The sequence below is a fragment of the Phycodurus eques genome, chromosome 2 (assembly GCF_024500275.1).
Source record: "Phycodurus eques isolate BA_2022a chromosome 2, UOR_Pequ_1.1, whole genome shotgun sequence".
Taxonomy (NCBI): domain Eukaryota; kingdom Metazoa; phylum Chordata; class Actinopteri; order Syngnathiformes; family Syngnathidae; genus Phycodurus; species Phycodurus eques.
The window spans coordinates 4,629,279-4,650,443 of record NC_084526.1 but is presented as its reverse complement, the minus strand read 5'-3'; the positions used below and the strand labels follow the sequence as shown (position 1 = coordinate 4,650,443).

Sequence of the window (21,165 nt, the reverse complement as noted above, 5' to 3'; positions counted from 1 at the left end):
CCCGAGTTTTTGCTTCAGCGACCACCAAAGCTGCATTCCGCTTGGCCAGCCGCTACCCATCAGCTGCCTCAGAAGTCCCACCGGCCAAAAAAGCCCGATAGGACTCCTAGCACAGCTTGACGGCATTCCTCACCGTTGGTGTCCACCAACGGGTTCGAGGATTGCCGCCACGACAGGCACCGACCACCTTACGGCCACAGCTCCAGTCGGCTGCCTAAGCAATGGAGGCGCGGAACATGGTCCACTCGGACTCGATGTCCCCCGCCTCCCCCGGAACATGAGCAAAGTTCTGTCGGAGGTGGGAGTTGAAACTCCTTCTGACAGGGGATTCTGCCAGACGTTCCCAGCAGACCCTCACAATATGTTTGGGCCTACCGCATCGGACCGGCATCTTCCCCCACCATCGGAGCAAACTCACCACCAGGTGGTGATCAGTTGACAGCTCCGCCCCTCTCTTCACCCGAGTGTCCAAGACATGCGGCCGCAAGTCCAATGACACAACCACAAAGTTGATCATCGAACTGCGACCTCGGGTGTTCTGGTGCCTCTCCTCAGTGCAAGACACATGAAAGCCCGCATGCAGTTTGCTAAAAAAAAAAACACCTGAAGGACTCCAAGATGGTGAGAAATAAGATTCTCTGGTCAGAGGAGACCAAAATAGAACCGTTTGGCCTTAAGCGGTATTTGTGGAGAAAACCAGGCACTGCTCATCATCTGCCTAATATAGTCCCAATAGTAAAGCATGGTGGTGGCAGCATCATGCTGTAGGGGTGTTTTTCATCTGCAGGGACAGGATGACTGGTTGCAATTGAAGGAAAGATGAATGCGGCCAAGTACAGGGATATCCTGGACGAAAACCTTCTCCAGAGTACTCAGGACCTCAGACTGGGCCGAAGGTTCACTTTCCAACAAGACCATGACCCTAAGCACAAAGCTAAAATAACAGAGTGGCTTCAGAACAACTCCGTGACTGTTCTTGAATGGCCCAGCCAGAGCTCTGACTTAAACTCAATTGAGACCTGAAAATGGCTGTCCATCAATGTTCACTATCCAACCTGACAGAACTGGGGAAGATCTGCAAGGAGGAATGGCAGATGATCCCCAAATCCATGTGTGAAAACCCCTTTGCATCATTCCCAAAAAGATTCATGGCTGTATTACAACCCCAATTCCAATTAAGTTTAAGTATGAATAATTAACCCACAATGCATTGCACGTTTAATACGCCAGTAAAACTGTATTCTTAATGTGTAAATAAAAAAAGTAACAGCAGTCAAATACACTTTTTACTCAGGAAAATAAAGAGTGTGGCGACAGTGAAATCGTGCATTTCTTTGCACTTTTATAGTACTGCATTGAAGAATAAACAATCACTTCCCAATCACTTTCTTCTATTGGTTGAAAACTTTAAGCAGTCTCTGTTAAATGCTTGTTCACGGCTGAACTGCTCTTGATTCGAATCACCAGCTACGAATTGGTATTTGGTGAGAGGCATTGATTATGCAAAAGTAAATATTGTTGGTTTGAAGAAGTAACTGTTGTCTAATTACTTTCCCGTTACTTTGCTATATACTCAAAATGGCGTTTTTTTGGGGGGGGAGTAACGCGTGACAAACTTACCAGCATCACTGGTCCATAACCAGTGAGGCACGTTTTCCTTGTTGCCGGTAATTCTTCATTAGAGGGTGCAAGACTTTGCGTCGCTCGTTGATTTCGCGTGGAAAATGATCATTCATCCCAAACTGTGTACCCTTCAGCTCCCGTCCTTTTGACTTAACAAAGACTTTCTGCTTTAAATGTTCGAATTTGGCAATGATTGGACGGGAATGAATCCCTGCTCACGGTCCTCATAGCCTGTGTACTCGGTGAAAGGTGATGTTAGCGACTGTCTCCTTCGGGATTTTCGGCGCTGTCGATGAAGTTTTTTATAACCCCAATTCCAATGAAGTCGGGACGTTGTGTTAAACATAAATAAAAACAGAATAGAATGATTTTTAAATCATGTTCGACTTATATTTAATTGAATACACTACAAAGACTGATAAACTATATTGTTTTTACCAAATAATCATTAACTTAGAATTTTATGGCTGGAACACGTTCCAAAAAAGCTGAGGACACTAATTGTTGAAGCTTTTTCGTGGAATTATTTCCCATTCTTGCTTGATGTATAGCTTCAGCTGTTCAACAGTCCGGGGTCTCCGTTGTCATATTTTACGCTTCATAATGCGGCACATATTTTCAATGGGAGACTGGTCTGGACTGCAGGCAGGCCAGTCTAGTAGCCCCACTCTTTTACTGCGAAGCCACGCTGTTGTAACACATGCAGAATGTGGTTTGGCATTGTCTTGCTGAAATAAGCAGGGGCATCCATGAAAAAGACGTTGCTTGGATGGCAGCATATGTTTCTCCAAAACCTGTATGTAACTTTCAGCATTAATGGTGCCTTCACAGATGTACCGCCTGAGGGATCGAAGGCCACGGGCATTCATTGTTGGTTTTCGGCCTTGCCGCTTACATGCAGTGATTTCTCCAGATTCTCTGAACCTTTTGATGATATTATGGACCGTAGATGATGAAATCCCTAAATTCCTTGCAATTGTACATTGAGGAAAATTGTCCTTAAACTGTTCAACTAGTTTCTCACGCACTTGTTCACAAAGAGGTTAACCTCGCCCCATCTTTGCTTGTGAATGGCTGAGCAATTCAGGGAAGCTCCTATTATACCCAATCATGGCACCCACCTGTTTCCAATTAGCCTGATCACCTGTGGGATGTTCCAAACAGGTGTTTGATGAGCATTCCTCAACTTTTTTGCCACCTGTCCCAACTTTTTGTTAACACAACGTCCCAACTTTATTGGAATTGGGGTTGTAGCTCAAAAGGGTGTTTCTCATAAATATTGAGCAAAGGGGCTATGTGATATTTCAGTTTTTCTTTTAATAAATCTGCAAATATGTCAACAATTCCATTTTTTCTGTCAATATGGGGTGCTGTGTGTACATTGAGGGGAAAAAAAGAATTTCAATGATTTTAGCAAATGGCTGCAATATAAGAAAGTCAAAAAATTAAGGGGGTGTGAATACTTTCTGTTCCCACTGTGTAGAAATCCAGGTAATTCACAGGTTCACATACTTTTTCTCCCAACTGTACATGAGAAGATTACATGAAGCTCTTATTCATTACTGCACATTTTAAAATCCAACAGAAATGTAATCTGTGTCATACTACAGTATGATTGAAACGTTATATACCTTTTTTTCTTGAAAGGATCTCTCATCTGAGGAACGCTTCCATGTGGAGCTTCACTTTAGCCCAGGAGTAAAAGGTGTTGAGGAAGAAGAGAATGCACCCACTGGCTTTGGCTTCAGGCCAGCCTCTGCAGAGGTAGCACGACAGGTACGGCACAATGTAGCCTTCCAAGTAAAGTAGATGTGATTTGCAAGTAATGGCATGTGGACGCTTTTTGCTTTTCTTTCAGAATGGGCAAAAACAGACAGACCCAGGAAGCCTGGAGGACCTCTCACGTGATGAGACAGACAGAGCTGTACAGCTTTCTGAGCCCATCACCATACAGAGAAGATCACCACTTATACGTAACCATAAAACTGGATCTATGGAGGTTCGTTGTTGAAAGATTGTTTATTCATAATAATCACAGTAGTGTCCTCTATTTGCTGGAAAAACACGCAGTATTAGTTGTTTTGTGGTTTTCTAAAACACCCTCAGATGCCACAAGATAGTGACAAAACCCTGCCTAATAGCTCTCTGATGCCATAAATTGGTGCCAGAGGCCTTGTCAAGGTGCCAAGGAAAGTGACACATCTCAACTTAGAGATAATTCAAAATATTTTGATATATATTGATTATATTTGTGTCTTTTACTCGCGTTTTTTTGTTCGCACCAGCTATTCACGGCAGGGCTTAGTCCCTATCCCATGCAATTAGAAAGAGATTACAGTACACGGTACTGTGCTTGATAAAAGGCGGCATCTTATGTGGCAGAGGTTATGTTGTACTATCATCTCAAGATTTCCAACATCAAGCAAAAACAATCCAATCTGCTGTATATAATCTACTAAAATCGTGGGTGCTAAATTGCATGTTTACTCATTTTAAGTGATCATGTGTGCTGTTTGCAACAGTTTCAAAAATAGTGGAGACTGCCATATTTACGAGTGTTTTGCATTTCGGGTATCCCTGATGGTTTTCAACAATTGGGACAGCACTGCTGGCGCAAAATCAAGCTTGAAGTAATGGAATTGGAAGTGTTAGTGGAAGAGGCAAACAAAGTGAGCTACAGAAATCTATCAGGCTGATTATTATGGGGGAGACAGCACTGCATAAAAGCCACAAAGGTTTTTAACTTGTCCTTGGTTCGTGGCAATTGGATGTCTCTGTCCATCCTGCATTACATTGCATTTAAATTTTAGGACAGCACACCCAGGCCGCATGGTTCAAGTGTTAGTGTCGTCTCCCAACCTGAAGGTTGTGGGTTCGACCCTCAGCCCTTGTGACCATGTCGAAGTGTCCTTGAGCAAGATATTGAACCCCTAGTTGCTCCTGATGCTGTCATCAGTAGGTGAATGAGAAGACAGTGTTAAAGCACTTTGAGTACTTTGAAGGTAGAAAAGTGCCGTGCAAGTGGAAGCTTATTTACAGTTTACCCAAAAACTTCTCTGTGAGAGGCTAGCACCAATTGTCACAGTGCGCTGAAACTACCACGCTGATGAAATGAAATGTTGAGTTGGAAGATGTAAAATGATTTGTTTCTAAATACATTAACTATGTTTGAAGTAGCGGCACGGTGACCGACTGGTTATCACGTTTGCCTCACAGTTCTAAGGACTGGGGTTCAAATCCCGGCCCTGCCTGTGTGGAGTTTGCATATGCACCCCGTTGCCTGCGTGGGTTTTCTCCGGGCACTCTGGTTTCCTCCCGCATCCCAAAAATATGCATTAATTGAAGACTAAATTGCCTGTAGGTGTGAATGTGAGTGCGAATGGTTGTTTCTTTCTGTGGGCCCTGCGATTGGCTGGTGACCAGTTCAGGGTATACCCTGCCTTTCGCCCGAATATAGCTAGGATAGGCTCCAACACGCCCGCGACCCTAGTGAGGATAAGCGAAACGGAAGATGAATGAATGAATGAATGTTTGGAGTGCTGAAAACGTGTGCAAAGACTGAACAATTTAGTAATGAATTGTTCAACTCTCAACTGGGCCCATTTCTACCACTACAGCGTGCAGTTACCCATCAAGCCATGCCCTACAACCCGAACAAATGCATCAATGAGTCATTCGTCTCGGCTAGCTAGCTGCTATGGTTTTGGTTCAATTCAAGTTGCCAGCCCCTTGCTCGCCACATGGGTCTCCACAACAGAGACACTTAAGTGAAATGTAGCACCCCTAGTGGCACAAAAACTATACTATAGAGGTGTTGGAACTTACCTTCACTTCTGGGAACATTAATTACCCTCTTAATGTGACCATATTGTCGCAAATATTCAAATACTTCATCATCGGCATCACTACAAGTTATGCCACCTACAAGAAGTGAACTAGGTACTTTAACATCTCAGATAGTTATATCCATGTTTGCACTATCACCACATTATTATGCAAAGTAAATGATAGCAATGTCTGAAGGAACAACTACAATAAAATGTCAAACAGTTCAACTTCCACATACTGAGGTTTTCAGTAAGGTATTTAGGACACATAGTCCTGGCTGGCTTTCCAAGTTTTATGTAGAGTCCCAAGTGAAAAACCCAAAACTAACGACACATTCAGGTTTGGAGAGCTGGATAACTTTAATTATCAGTATGACTCACAAGAAAAGAGTCATGGGAAGTTGAACAGCAGAACTTTAATCCTACAATGCAATTTGTCATACAAACAATGCATGAAAAGGACACTTAAATAGAACTCCATCCTTCCATCCATCTCTTCCATCTTCCGCTTATCCGAGGTCGGGTCGCAGGGGCAGCAGCCTAAGCAGGGAAGCCCAGACTTCCCTCTCCCCAGCTACTTCCTCTAGCTCTTCCGAGAGGATCCCAAGGCGTTCCCAGACAAGCCGAGAGACGTAGTCTCTCCAGCGTATCCTGCGTCGTCCCCGGGGTCTCCTCCCGGTGGGACGTGCCCGGAACGCCTCACCAGGGAGGCGTCCAGGAGGCATCCTAAACAGATGCCCGAGCCAGCTCCTCTCAATGAGGAGGAGTAGCGGCTCTACTCTGAGCCCCTCCTGGATGACCGAGCTTCTCACCTTATCTCTAAGAGAGAGCCCGGACACCCTGCGGAGGAAACTCATTTTGGCCGCTTGTATCCCGGATCTTGTTCTTTCAGTCACGACCCACAGCTCGTGACCAAAGGTGCGGGTAGGAACGTAGATCGACCAGTAAATTGAAAGCTTCGCCTTTCGGCTTAGTTCCTTCTTCACCACAATAGACCGATACAAAGTCCGCATCACTGCAGACGCTGCACCGATCCGCCTGGCGATCTCCAGTTCCATTCTTCCCTCACTCGTGAACAAAACCCCAAGATATTTGAACTCCTCCACTTGGGGAAGAATCTCATCCCCGACCTGGAGAGGGCATGCCGCCCTTTTCCGACTAAGGACCATGGTCTCAGATTTAGAGGTGCTGATTCTCATCCCAGCTGCTTCACACTCTGCTGCGAACCGCTCCAGTGAGAGTTGTCGATCACGGCCTGATGAAGCCAACAAAACCACATCATCTGCAAAAAGCAGAGATGCAATACTGAGGCCACCAAGCCGGATCCCGCCTATGCCTCGGCTGCGCCGAGAAATTCTGTCCATAACAGTTATGAACAGAATCTGTGACAAAGGGCAGCCTTCGCGGAGTGCAACCATCACTGGAAGTCAGACTGACTGCCGGCAATGCGTACCAAACTCTGACACCGGTCATACAGTGACCAAACAGCCCGTATCAGGTGGTTCGGTACCCCATACTCCCGAAGCACACCTCACAAGACTCCACGAGGGACGCACGCCTTCTCCAAGTTCACAAAACACATGAAGACTAGTTACGTGAACTCCCATGCACCCTCGAGGACCCTGCCGAGGGTGAAGAGCTGGTCCACTGTTCCACGGCCAGGACGAAAACCACACTGCTCCTCATGAATCTGAGATTCGACTTTCCGACGGATCCTCCTCTCCAGCACCCCTGAATAGACCTTACCAGGGAGGCTGAGGAGTGTGATCCCCCTGTAGTTGAACACACCCTCCGGTCCCCCTTCTTAAAATGGGGGACCACCACCCCAGTCTGCCAATCCAGAGGCACTGTCCCTGATGTCCATGCGATGTTGCGTGTCGATCATGACTCCCCTACAACATCCAGGGCCTTTAGGAACTCCGGGCGAATCTCATCCACCCCTGGGGCCTGGCCACCGAGGAGCTTTTTAACCACCTCGGTGACCTCAACCCCAGAGATAGGAGAGCCCGCCTCAGATACCCCAGACTCTGGTTCCTCATGGGAAGGCGTGACGGTGGAATTGAGGTCTTCGAAGTATTCTCCCCACCACTTCACAACGTCTCGAGTCGAGGTCAGCAGAGCCCCATCCCCACTATAGCCGTCCGGAAGTCGTTTTCCATGGCCTCACCAAGCTCCTCCCACGCCCAGGTTTTTGCCTCAGCGACCACCAAAGCCTCATTCCGCTTGGCCAGCTGGTATCCATCAGCTGCCTCAGGAGTCCCACAGTCCAAAAAGGCCTGATAGGACTCCTTCTTCAGCTTGACGGCATCCCTCACTGCTGGAGTCCACCAATGGGTTCGGGGATTCCCGCCACGACAGGCACTGACTACCTTACAGCCACAATTCCGGTCGGCCGCCTCGGCCATAGAGACACACAACATGGTCCACTCAGACTCAATATCCCCATGACGTGGGTGAAGTTCTGCCGGAGGTGAGAGTTGAAATTCCTTCTGACAGGGCATTTTGCCAGACGTTTCCAGCAGACCCTCACAATATGTTTGGGCCTACCGCATCGGACCGGCATCTTCCCCCACCATCGGAGCAAACTCACCACCAGGTGGTGATCAGTTGACAGCTCCGCCCCTCTCTTCACCCTAGTGTCCAAGACATGCGGCCGCAAGTCCAATGACACAACCACAAAGTTGATCATCGAACTGCGACCTCGGGTGTTCTGGTGCCTCTCCTCAGTGCAAGACACATGAAAGCCCGCATGGAGTTTGCTAAAAAAAACACCTGAAGGACTCCAAGATGGTGCGAAATAAGATTCTCTGGTCTGAGGAGACCAAAATAGAACCGTTTGGCCTTAAGCGGTATTTGTTGAGAAAACCAGGCACTGCTCATCATCTGCCTAATATAGTCCCAACAGTAAAGCATGGTGGTGGCAGCATCATGCTGTAGGGGTGTTTTTCATCTGCAGGGACAGGATGACTGGTTGGAATTGAAGGAAAGATGAATGCGGCCAAGTACAGGGATATCCTGGACCCGAGTGTCCAAGACATGCGGCCGCAAGTGCGATGACACGACCACAAAGTCGATCATCGAACGGCGACCTCGGGTGTCCTGGTGCGAAGTGCACGTGTGGACCCCCTTATGCTTGAACATGGTGTTCGTTATGGACAATCCGTGACGAGCACAGAAGTCCAATAACAGAACACCGCTCGGGTTCTGATCGGGGGGGGAGCGTTCCTCCCAATCACGCCCTTCCAGGTCTCACTGTCATTGTCCACGTGAGCATTGAAGTCCCCCAGCAGAACTATGGCGTCCCCAACAGGAGCGCTCTCCAGCACCTCCTCTAAGGACTCTAAAATGGGTGGGTACTCTGAACTGCTGTTTGGTGCATAGGCGCAAATAACAGTCAGGACCCGTCCCCCCCACCTGAAGGCGGAGGGAGGCTACCCTCTCGTCCACCGGGGTGAACCCCAACGCACAAGCGCCGAGCCGGGGGCAGTAAGTATAATAGAAATCTTTCATCTGAAAATCAGAAAATAAAATTAATGAAATTTTTGAGTTACCTTAGTTCAAGTGTATGTGTGAACTCTGTTCCTATTACTACCCGGGTAGTTTTTGTTTCCTTATTTGTATCAACACAAGAGAAAGATTGAAGTTTGATGTCCTCAGAGCAGGCACCACAGTTGGCCGTACCGCGGTCCTGTCTACTTTCTTTTCCTGGGTTTGACTCCCCATTGAACCTTCAATATTCAGAATCCAGGTTCAATTATAGTCCAAGGGAAAAAAACAATCAACACACACACACTGTAGAAAATATAATCAGTATCAATCTATTTTGTTCATCATGTAACTTAATCTCAATTTACTCCCATTACTCAATGTATCTTTCATCATGTACAGTATAACCACATAGGATGTACAATAGATAAATTATTTTAAAATGATTTGGTACACACAAATTATTGTTGTGTAAACATAACCAGTATCGTATTTATCACAATTCACATAATTCACATATGAAATAATTTACAGCTTTTAAATCAGTATTTATCTTTTTAAACTCTTTCTGTTGTAAAACATTTCTATTTAAATCACAAGTGCTTTGTAACTAACACAAATTGACTAACATGTCAAATAGCCTCATTTTAGCTTAGCTAACTTCACAATTAGCACCACAATGTACCTACAGTTAGTACATATAATGTCTGTGCTAGTGTAGCGATTAGCCACTCGCGGTTGGCATTAGCATCGTACTTCTCATCATCAAGAAACCCATCCATCCATTGAGGACCCTGCCGAGGGTGAAGAGCTGGTCCACTGTTCCACGGCCAGGACGAAAACCACACTGCTCCTCCTGCATCTGAGATTCAACTTTCCGACGGACCCTCCTCTCCAGCACCCCTGAATAGACCTTACCAGGGAGGCTGAGGATTCTTAAAAAGGGGGACCACCACCCCAATCTGCCAATCCATAGGCACTGTCCCTGATGTCCAAGCGATGTTGCGTGTCAACCAGGACACCCCTACAACATCCAGAGCCTTTAGGAACTCCGGGCGAATCTCATCCACCCCCGGGGCCTTGCCACCGAGGAGCTTTTTAACCACATCGGTGACCTCAACCTCAGAGATAGGAGAGCCCGCCTCAGAGACCTCAGACTCTGCTTCCTCATGGGAAGGCATGTCGGTGGAATTGAGGAGGTCTTCAAAGTATTCTCCCCACCAACTCACAACATCCCGAGTCGAGGTCAGCATCGCCCCAGCCCCACAATACACAGTGTTGATGGTGCACTACTTCCCCCTCCTGAGACGCCGGATGGTGGACCAGAATTTCTTCGAAGCCGTCCGGAAGTCATTCTCCATGGCCTCACCGAACTCCTCCCACGCCCGTGTGTTTGCCTCAGCGACCACCAAAGCTGCATTCCACTTGGCCAGCCGGTACCCATCAGCTGCCTCAGGAGTCCCACAGTCCAAAAAGGCCTGATAGGACTCCTTCTTCAGCTTGACGGCATCCCTCACCGCTGGTGTCCACAAATGGGTTCTGGGATTGCCGCCACGACAGGCACCGGCTACCTTACGGCCACAGCTCCGGCCGGTCAGCCGCCTCGGCAATAGAGACGCGAAATATGGTCCACTCGGACTAAATGTCCCCCGCCTCCCCCGAGACGTGGGTGAAGTTCTGCTGGAGGTGGGAGTTGAAACTCCTTCTGACAGAGGATTCTGCCAGACGTTCCCGGCAGACCCTCACAATACGTTTGGGCCTGCCAGGTCAGACTGGCATCTTCCCCCACCATCGGAGCCAACTCACCACCAGGTGGTGATCAGTAGACAGCTCCGCCCCTCTCTTCACCAGAGTGTCCAAGACATACGGCCGCAAGTCCGATGGCACGACCACAAAGTCTATCATCGAACGCCGACCAAGGGTGTCCTGGTGCCAAGTACACCTGTGGACACCCTTATGCTTGAATAAAGCATAAGGGTGTCCAACCTTATGCTTTATTTGTTATGGACAATCCATGGTGAGCACAGAGGTCTAATAACAGAACATCACTCAGGTTCTGATCGGGGGATGGGGGCGGCCCTTCCTCCCAATAACCCCCTTCCAGGTCTCACTCTTATTACCCACGTGAGCATTGAAGTCCCCCAGCACAGCGATGGAGTCCCCAGCGGGCGCACTCTCCAGCACCCCGTGACATAATTCTGGCGCATGCGCATTATCATTGGTTGGTAGAAGTCCCATTGAAGAAACCTCGTTTTCATGGCTTTTTATCGCAGTATGCAAGATTGTGCCAGCTGATGCCAAGAAAAGCTATGCAGCAAAGCTTTTGTACAACAACCCAGGATTTCCCTTAAATATGAAGTTACGGGGGGACAACAACCAGTGAGGACATGCAATAACTAACAAAGAGAACAAGATGAGAGGGGACAGAAAAGGGCAGGACAGGTTGTGGGAAAATGAGCAAGGCAGTACTACTGACCAGTGGTGCGTTGGGATTATTTTTTGTGTCTAAACACCTGTAAGAACCTATGAGTTGGTATGTTAGTATAACCTGTGTTGTTATTAGTGGTCCCACCATATCCCATGCATGTTAGTTAACTGGTATACGGAGTTCCTAAGCCGGCACATTGAGTGAGGGTGCGCATTATACATGGGTATAGGTGAAAATGAAAAAGACTTTCACATTTTATAAATGTATGCCGCCATCTAGGGGTTATGAAAAAGCTGTACACTTTCATTCCACAGTGCCACCACCCCCTAGAGGTTATGAAAAAGTTGTACACTTTTGTTCTCGTATGCCACCTAGAGGTTATGAAAAATGTGTAGACTACACTTTTATTCCAATATGACAGGGGCACATATGACTGCATATATGTACAATTGTGCTCATAAATTTACATACCCAGGCAGAAATTGTGAAATGCTTTTGTTATTTTTTTTTTTAAATACGAATGCTGACTGAACAGCAACCATCATTTATTTCTTTATGGTTATGTTTTGTTTAATGATAATGATTTTCTGAAATGCTTGACAGTTTAATTTGAATCCCATTAAAATAAAATTAAATGTGTTTCATCTGGTCCTTCATGTTTTCTTAAAAGAATTGTACACATCTTACAAATTCTGCCTAGGTGATGAAACATATGAGCACAACTGTGTTTTTTCTCATTTACTAAATAAAAGTAGGGCTATTAATTTCAAAGTAAGAGCAAGTAAAGAAAAAGAAAGTAATATGTTCAAATAAAGTGCTTAACTTCAGAATAATTATTTGAAAAAACTTAACAAAATACAGATAATACTTAATGTTTTAATCATATGGTTAGAAGAAAAATCATACATTGTAAAAATGTATTATACATAGGTTGAAGGGTTTTCCAGAATTCTGAGGTCAATTTTGGGGGTGCGCATTATACATGGGTACGCATTATACACGAGAAATTACGGTAATTCTAAAGTATTCGCATGTGTTGAGAATTTTTTTTAGGATTGTTGTTCTAACTTTATAGTATTGAAGAAAGTTATCACCTCTAATTTGACATTCTTGGAATAAGCTTTCACGTGACACAAATGCATTATTTTTGAGTAAGTGATGTCGGTGGTCAATTCCACTTTGTTCCCATGTGCTGCAGTAAAGGGGTATTTTGTTAATCTCAAAATCGGGATTGTGCCAAATTGGGGAGGAATGATATGGTGTTAACTGAGATTGCGTGGTTTCTAGACTTTTCCACCAAGCTGATAAAGTGGCAGCAATCATCGGATTCTTAAAACAATTGTGGCATTTGAGACTTGTGCTGATAAATGGGAGATCTGAAAATTTGGTGCTATTGCGGTCTATATGTTCTACTTCCAACCAAGATTGTTGTTTTACATTTGGATGTAACCATTTAATGAGGTACTGTATTTGGCTAGCTAAGTAATAGTGTTTGAAGTTTGGTGCGTCAAGTCCCCCTTCTGTTTTACCTTTCTGAAGTGTAGCTACGCTGATTCTCTTCTTATTTTTACAGTAATATTTTAAAATGGCATAGTCTAGCATTTTGAACCACTTTAATGTGGGTTTGAATGGGATCGTTGAAAATAAATAGTTAATTTGTGGTAACGTTTTCATTTTTACTGTAGCTATACGCCCTAAATGTGAGATAGGCAGGCTGTTCCAACGTTTTAAATCATCACAAATTTTGTCCAGTAGAGGTAAGTGATTTAAATTATTTAACTCTGTAAGTTTTGCTGAGATATTAATGCCTCGGTATTTGATATTCCTAGACGGAATAGGAAAGTTTGGATTTTGGTCCGCAGGATTCTATGAGTCAGTTGCTATAGGGAGTATTATTGATTTTGACCAATCGATAGCATATTCTGATAATTGCGAAAATGTCTTAATGAGGTTAAAAACTGTTTGAAGTTATGTCTTGGGTTAAAGTAAATAAATATTGATTTTGTTTTCTGACACAGGAGTACAGATACCTTCTTAATAGTATCAAAGCAAAGCAAATTTATTTATATAGCGCATTTCATAAACAAGGTAACTCAATGTGCTTCACATGATTAAAAGCATTTGAAACAAAGAAAAAAACAGCTTATAAACATTTAAAACAGAGGGAAAAGAATCAAAATACAATTAAAACTGCGCGCATTGCAAGAAATATTTAAAAGTGGAAATGAAAAAATTTAACTTGGACTTTCAAACATTCACAGTTGGGGCTGACATCACTTCTGTTGGCAACTTATTCCATTTGTTTGCAGCATAATAACTAAATGCTGCTTCACCATGTTTGCTTTGGACTCTGTGCTCCACTATTTGACCTGAGTTTGTTGATCACATAGCCCTACTGGGTTTATATTCCATTCGTATTTCTTTCATGTATTCAGGATCTAAACCATTTAGTGATTTATAGACCAGTAGCAGAGCTTTAAAATCTATTATAAAGCCAGTGCAAAGACTTTAGAATTGGAGTAACATGCCCTGACCTCTTTGTTCTGGTCAGAACCCGAGCTGCTGCATCCTGAATGAGCTGCAGCTGTTTAATGCTCTTATTGGGGAGTCCAGTCAGAAGACCATTGCAATAGTCAAGTCTACTTGAGATAAAAGCATTGATGAGCCTCTCCTGGTCTGCTTGGCACATGCAAGCCTTTACTCTGGATATGTTCTTCAGATGGTAGAAGCCAGTTTTAGTAATTGATTTGATATGACTGACGAAAGTCAGGTCTGTCAGAACGCCAATGTTTCGAACTTGGTCTTTGTTTTTTAAAGAGTGACTCCAGGTATTTACTAAAAGCAATCCTCTTTTCTTTATTGCCAAAAACAGTTATCTCAGTTTTGTTGTGGTTTAATTGAAATCTTGTCTTATCCAGTTATCTGTTTTAGACAGTGACACATCACCTCAATTGAACTGTAGTCATCTTGAGACACTGCTAGATATAACTGTGTGTCATCTGAATAGCTATGATAGTCAAAATTAAAGTTGTGAAGAATTTGACCCAAGGGTAGCACGTAGAGGCTGAACGGGAGGGGTTCAAGAACTGACCCTACGGGACCCAATAGGTCATTGCCATTCGATAAGATTGAACACTCCAATGGTTACAAAATAACTCCTTTCCTCCAGGTAGGACCTGAACCATTTAAGGACTGTTCCATTTAGTCCTACCCACGTTTCCAACCTATTCAGCAGTATATTATGATCTACTGTATCAAAAGCCGCACTGAGATCCAACAAGACCAGAATTGACACCTTTCCCGAGTCAGTATTCAACCCTATATAATTTAGCAGGTTCTGTACTGTGATGAGTTCAGAAACCTGATTGAAATTTGTCAAAAGGTCCAGTTAAGTTAAAAAAATTGCTGAGTTGATGAAAAATAACGTTCTCAGCAATCTTGGCTATGAAAAGGAGATTTGAGATGGGTCTATAGCCTGCTAACATGGAAACATCCAGCGTCCTATTTTTTAGAAGAGGCTTAATGGCAGCTCCTTTTTGTCTGACTGAAGTGAGCAATTGATTATTTGCTGCAAATCAGCTGGCACAGATTTCGCAATAGCTTTGAATAAGTCAGATGGTATGGAGTCAAGACAGCTTGCTGATGTTTTCAGCTCCTGAATCGTTTTCTCTACAGTTCTGGGGCCAACTGTATCACATTCTGACATGCTAATAGAGTTTTTCCTCGGTGGCTTCAGATATAGTATCATTTTATCATTTTGCTGATTTGTGCTGATATTTAACTTGATGGATTGTATTATTTCTAAAAAATAAGCAAATTCATTGCATTTATCTGCTTTTAGGAGTTCTGGAGATATCTGATTCGGGGGAGTTGTGAGCTTGTCAACCACAGCAAACAGAGTGCGAGTATTGTTGAAGTTCTTGCTGCTATATTAGTGTTCTGCCATCTTGCTATTGCCAGTGGTTTGATAAATAGTGCGAATAGCAGGGGCGAGAGTGGGCATCCTTGTCTAGTTCCACTTTGTAAAGTGAAACTTTGTGATGTGACCCCATTTGTGGTGACTGCTATCCAGTTAATATATGAGAGACCAACGCCAAATTTATGAAGTACATTAAAAAGACGAGCCCAGTTAACGTTGTCAAAACCTTTTTCTGCATCTAGTGACAAGACAATTGTTTTTAAATGATTATGATTAGACATACATATGTTTTTTTTTATTTTGATGTCCGTATTAATTAGTGACAGCGGTCGGTATGTAACTGGATGAGTGGGGTCTTTCCATGTTTTCAGTAGTTTTATTGCATCTGTATTCATTTCTCACTTGTTTTTTAGTTCAGTGTGTGTGCGCTGTTCTGACGCCACAGCATTAACAGCCGCACACACGCTGTCCCATTCACTCCTCTTTCGCTTGTTGTTAACGCCTGAGGACAGTGTGCCAAAAGAGGATTTTCTTGCTCAATTCTACATTGATTGGGATGTACGAAGAAAATGAGCTTGGATTTATGCGTACGCACAGATTTACAAATCTGGATATTTATGTGCGTCCGACGTTTTCTGGATTCGAGCGTACGCCATGTTTCAGTAGGAAATCCACGTTAAGTCTTTGTATATGAGGCCCCTGTTCTTTGTGATAATATGCAATTAAGTTGGTTAGCATTATAAAGTTGGTTCCTAAGTAGGTTTGTCGGATTCATTTGTTTGATTTTCATCTCCAATTCGCTTTCTCATTTTTGTTCTTCCCTGTTTCCCTGTAAGGCTGGGGATATAGTTGTGGAATCATTCATATCTAGAAAATATTTCCATTCCATCCATCCATTTTCTGAGCCGCTTCTCCTCACTAGGGTCGCAGGCGTGCTGGAGACTATCCCAGCTGTCATCGGGCAGGAGGCGGCGTACACCCTGAACTGGTTGCCAGCCAATCGCAGGGCACATATAAACAAACAACTATTCGCACTCACATTTACACCTGCGGGCAATGTAGAGTTGTTAATTAACCTACCATGCATGTTTTTGGGATGTGGGAGGAAACCGTAGTGCCCGGAGAAAACCCACGCGGGCACGGGGAGAACATGCAAACTCCACACAGGCCGGGGATTGAACCCCAGACCTCAGAACTGTGAGGCAGACACTCTAACCAGTTGTCCACCATGCCGCCTCTTTCCATTCCTTCCTTACAAATATATCTAACTCTGGATCTATCAGTTGAGAAGTATTAGAGCACCAGGTTGGAGAAGGTATCATGTTTGATTCAAGTTTGAGGCAGAGAGAAATTGGAGCATGATCGCTGATTATTATTGGGTGTATTTTGGAAGTGCTGTTTTGAGCAATTGAGTTATTTGTAAGAAAGTAGTCAATTCTAGAGAAGGAGCAGTGTACTGAAGAAAATAAAGTATATTCCCTTTTTGTATTAATTTTTTATTTTTTTTCCTCCGTATGTCGGCTAGTCCTAAATCGTGCATATGTTCATCTAATATTCGGGAAAACTGTGATTGTTTGGAATTTTTTTAATTTGAGTGGTCTGTGGTTGGATTAAGTGGTATATTAAGGTCACCACTTATAATAATTGTTGAATTAGCTGACAAATTGGTCAGATGTGAAAAAAAGTGCGTGAATAAAAATTGGATCAATCAATTCTAGGGGCGTATACATTAACTAATGTGTATAATTTTTTAAATATAGTTGAATGAACAATTATGTATCGGCCTTCTGGGTCAATTATTGTACTATTTAGTGTAAAAAGTAGTCAATTATAAATTAGTATTGAGACTCCGCGTCTGCTGTTATAGCTAGCTGAAAAGGTCTGACTGAAATTTAAATCGGAAAGGTAATTTTCTTCACATTTTGACAAATGGGTTTCTTGTATGAAAAAAGAGATCCGTTTTTAATTTCGTGATATAATATATCTTAATTATTTTTGCCCGTTAAAGAATGCCATTTACATTCCATGAAACAAAAATTATGCTTGTCATATTAATGATTAGTGTACGATTGTAAATGTGGGACAAATTGTGTCAGTGTGTCATCTATATGTGTGTGGGAAAGATAATTACTCTCAGAAATATTAGATATCTAATGGGAACTTTCTTTCTGTGTAGCTGGTAATATGAAGTTGTGATAGGATATATTGTGTATTGAGGTATTGAACGTGTTGTATATGAGTTCAGCATAGCCAAAACATGGAAACGGAAAACAAGGGAATATATCACAAGTTAAACATACAAGCACAAGTAGCATGCAAATACATATGCGTTTAGTGGGGTCAGGGAAGGAGGAGTGAGCATTCAGTAAGTGGGGCAGCAGGGGGTGCCATAAAGAAGGGAAAAGGAAGTACCATAGAGAAACATAAGTAAAAAGAAAACATGGGCAATGTCCCATGTCAGTGAGTGGAGGGTGCAATAGGATGTGCGCAATTCCCTTTTTTTTTTTTCGCTAAAAAAATTACTCCACGGTTTCTCTACACTATATTCCAAATATAGAGCAAACTTGAAAGGACTACTCACCTATTGGAAGAGCGAAACAGTTGACCATCTATGTATAGATTGTCCACAACAGTGTTGCCAGTTACATTGAAAAAGTAACTTAGTTACTTTACTGATTACTTGATCTTAATAGTAACTTAGTTACTTCACTGATTACTTGATTTCAAAAGTAACTAAGTTAGAAATAGATAACTTTAATTACTTTCAGCAGCTGCCAAGTGGCAGGAATATCACTTATCCACAGTACAGAAAAATGCATTAGCTTAACTGTACCCATTACTTGGCAGTGTACGCCACACAAGTTACAGAATGATGTCATCAACATGAACCAATAACTTAAATATTTGTGTAGTTGAAGCCACATTAAATCAGCAACTTAGTGCACACTGGACATGCCAGCACAATACACTACTACATTAAATGTAAACAAGCACATCATTCTGAGTACACTGTTGATTTTGGTCCATGAAGGCAACGTGCATGAGTGTATGTAAACATGAAAGTGAGTGACACACACACAAACACCATTACTCCCACCTCAGTAATTTTGATGTGAAGAGCGTGAAAACCTTTTTTTCTGCCTACGTGACGTCACCCGTGCAGTGCGTTCAACCAACTCACAGTCGGGACGCCGGACAAAGTGAGAGTTCTCACTTTTCATTGTAAATATTTAAGCTAAATTTTGTAAGTGTCCGTGATCGCGCACTTCGGTATGAATAATTAACCCACAATGCATTGCACGTTTAATACGCCAGTAAAACTGTATTCTTAATGTGTAAATAAAAAAAGTAACAACGGTCAAATACACTTTGTAACGAAGGAAAATAACAAAAAGTGTGGTGACAGTGAAATTGTGCATTTCTTTGCACTTTTATAGTACTGCATTGTAGAATAAACAATCACTTCCCAATCGCTTTCTTCTATTGGTTGAAAACTTTAAGTGGTCTCGGTTAAATGCTTCTGCACGGCTGAACTGCTCTTAATTCATATCACCAGCTACAAGTATTTGGTGAGAGGCATCAATGATGCAAAAGTAACTATTTTTGGTTTGAAGAAGTAACTGTAGTCTAATTACTTTCCTGGGAAAAGTAACGCGTTACTTTGCTCTATACTCAAAATGTTTTTGGAATAACGCGTTACAAAGTTAGCGGCATCACTGGTCCATAACCAGTGAGGCACGTTTTCCTTGTTACTGGTAATTCTTCATTAGCGGGTGCAAGACTTTGCGTCGCTCGTTGATTTCGCATGGAATCTGGTCATTAATCCCAAACTGTGTACCCTTCGGCTCCCATCCTTTTGACTTTACAAAGACTTTCTGGTGAAAATGTTCGAATTTGGCAATTATTGGATGGGGATGAATCCCTGCTCGCGGTCCTCATAGACTGTGTACTTGGTGGAAGGTGATGTTAGCAACTGTATCCTTCGGGATTTTCGGCGCTGTCGACATGAAGTTTTTTACAACCCCGATTCCAATGAAGTTGGGACGTTGTGTTAAACATAAATAAAAACAGAATACAATTAATTTTAAATCATGTTCAACCTACATTTAATTGAATACACTACAAAGACAATATATTTAATGTTCAAACTGATAAACCTTATTGTTTTTAGCAAATAATCATTAACTTTTAAACTTTTTAAATTTTATGGCTGCAACACATTCCAAAAGAGCTGGGACAGGGTCATGTTTACCACTGTGTTACATCACCTTTTCTCTTAACAACATTCAGTAAACGTTTGGGAACTGAGGACACTAATTGTTGAAGCTTTGTAGGTGGAATTCGTTCCCATTCTCGCTTGATGTACAGCTTCAACTGTTCAACAGTACTGGATCTCTGTTGTCGTATTTTACGCTTCATAATGCGCCATACATTTTCAATGGGAGACAGGTCTGGACTGCAGGCAGGCCAGTCTAGTACCAGCACTCTTTTTACTACGAAGCCTCGTTGTTGTAACACCTACAGAATGTGGTTTGGCATTGTCTTGCTGAAATAAAAGCGGGGGCGTCCATGAAAAAGACATCCCAAAACTATTTGAAATGTGGACTCGTCGGACCATAGAACACTTATCCACTTTTCATCAGTCCATCTTAGATGAGCTCGGGCCCAGACAAGCCGGCGGCGTTTCTGGGTGTTGTTGATGAATGGCTTTTGCTTTGCATAGTAGAGTTTCAAGTTGCACTTAGTGCTGTAGCGCCAAACTGTATTTACTGACATTGGTTTTCTGAAGTGTTCTTGAGCCCGTCTGGTGATATCCTTTACCCATTGTCGGTTTTTGATGCAGTGCCGCCTGAGGGATCGAAGGTCACGGGCATTCAATATTGGTTTTCGGCCTTACCGCTTACATGCAGTGATTTCTCCAGATTCTCTGAACCTTTTGATGATATTATGGACCGTAGATGATGAAATCCCTAAATCCCTTGCAATTGTACATTGAGGAACATTGTCCTTAACTGTTTGACTATTTTCTCACCACATTTTCTCTCGCCCCATCTTTGCTTGTGAATGACTGAGCAATTCAGGGAAGCTCCTTTTATACCCAATCATGGCACCCACCTGTTCCCAATTAGCCTGTTCACCTGTGGGATGTTCCAAACAGGTGTTTGATGAGCATTCCTCAACTTTCTCAGTCTTTTTGCTACCTGTCCCATCTTTTTTGGAACGTGTTGCAGCTATAAAATTCGAATTTAATGATTATTTGCTAAAAACAATGTTTATCAGTTTGAACAGTGAATATCTTGTCTTTGTAGTGTATTCAATTAAATATAGGTTGAACATGATTTGCAAATCATTGTATTCTGTTTTTATTTATATTTAACACAATGTTCCCAACTTCATTGGAATTGGGGTTGTACTTCAGCCTCTGAATTATCAAGTGTATTCTCAGAAATGCTGGAAAAGATGAGGTTATCCTGCATGCTATACTGTAAGTCCAGCATTGTTTCTTTGATTTAGTTTTCTTCCTTGAGAACTTCTACCTCCGTCGTCATCGCTTTCATGACTAACTGAAGTTCGGCGTTGTCTTTTTTTTAGCTCTCTGACTTGTTGGTGTGTGAACTCCAAGATGGTTTTGAGCTCCTTAATCTCCTGGTGTAATAGATCGAGAAGTAATACAGTGGGGCAAAAAAGTAGTTCGTCAGCCACCAATTGTGGAAGTTCTCCCACTTAAAAAGATGAAGAGAGGCCTGTAATTTTCATCATTGGTATACCTCACCTCTGAGAGACTAAATGAAAGAAGAAGAAAAAACATCCATTAAATCACATTGTCTAATTTTTAAAGAATTAGTGAGCAAATTATGGTGGAAAATAATTAGTTGGTCACC

At 43.0% G+C, this 21,165-nt stretch overlaps 1 protein-coding gene across 4 annotated transcripts in view; it reads left to right on the top strand.

Moving 5' to 3' along the window:
* ppip5k1a (diphosphoinositol pentakisphosphate kinase 1a) overlaps nucleotides 1-21,165 on the top strand; it is a 150,246-nt gene that overhangs the window by 79,161 nt on the left and 49,920 nt on the right. For all 4 annotated transcript variants that reach the window (XM_061664607.1, XM_061664597.1, XM_061664589.1 and 1 more), the window contains exons 23-24: nucleotides 3,271-3,399; nucleotides 3,482-3,622. In XM_061664607.1, the coding sequence (XP_061520591.1) occupies nucleotides 3,271-3,399; nucleotides 3,482-3,622 (270 nt within the window). The remainder of the gene's footprint in view (nucleotides 1-3,270; nucleotides 3,400-3,481; nucleotides 3,623-21,165) is intronic.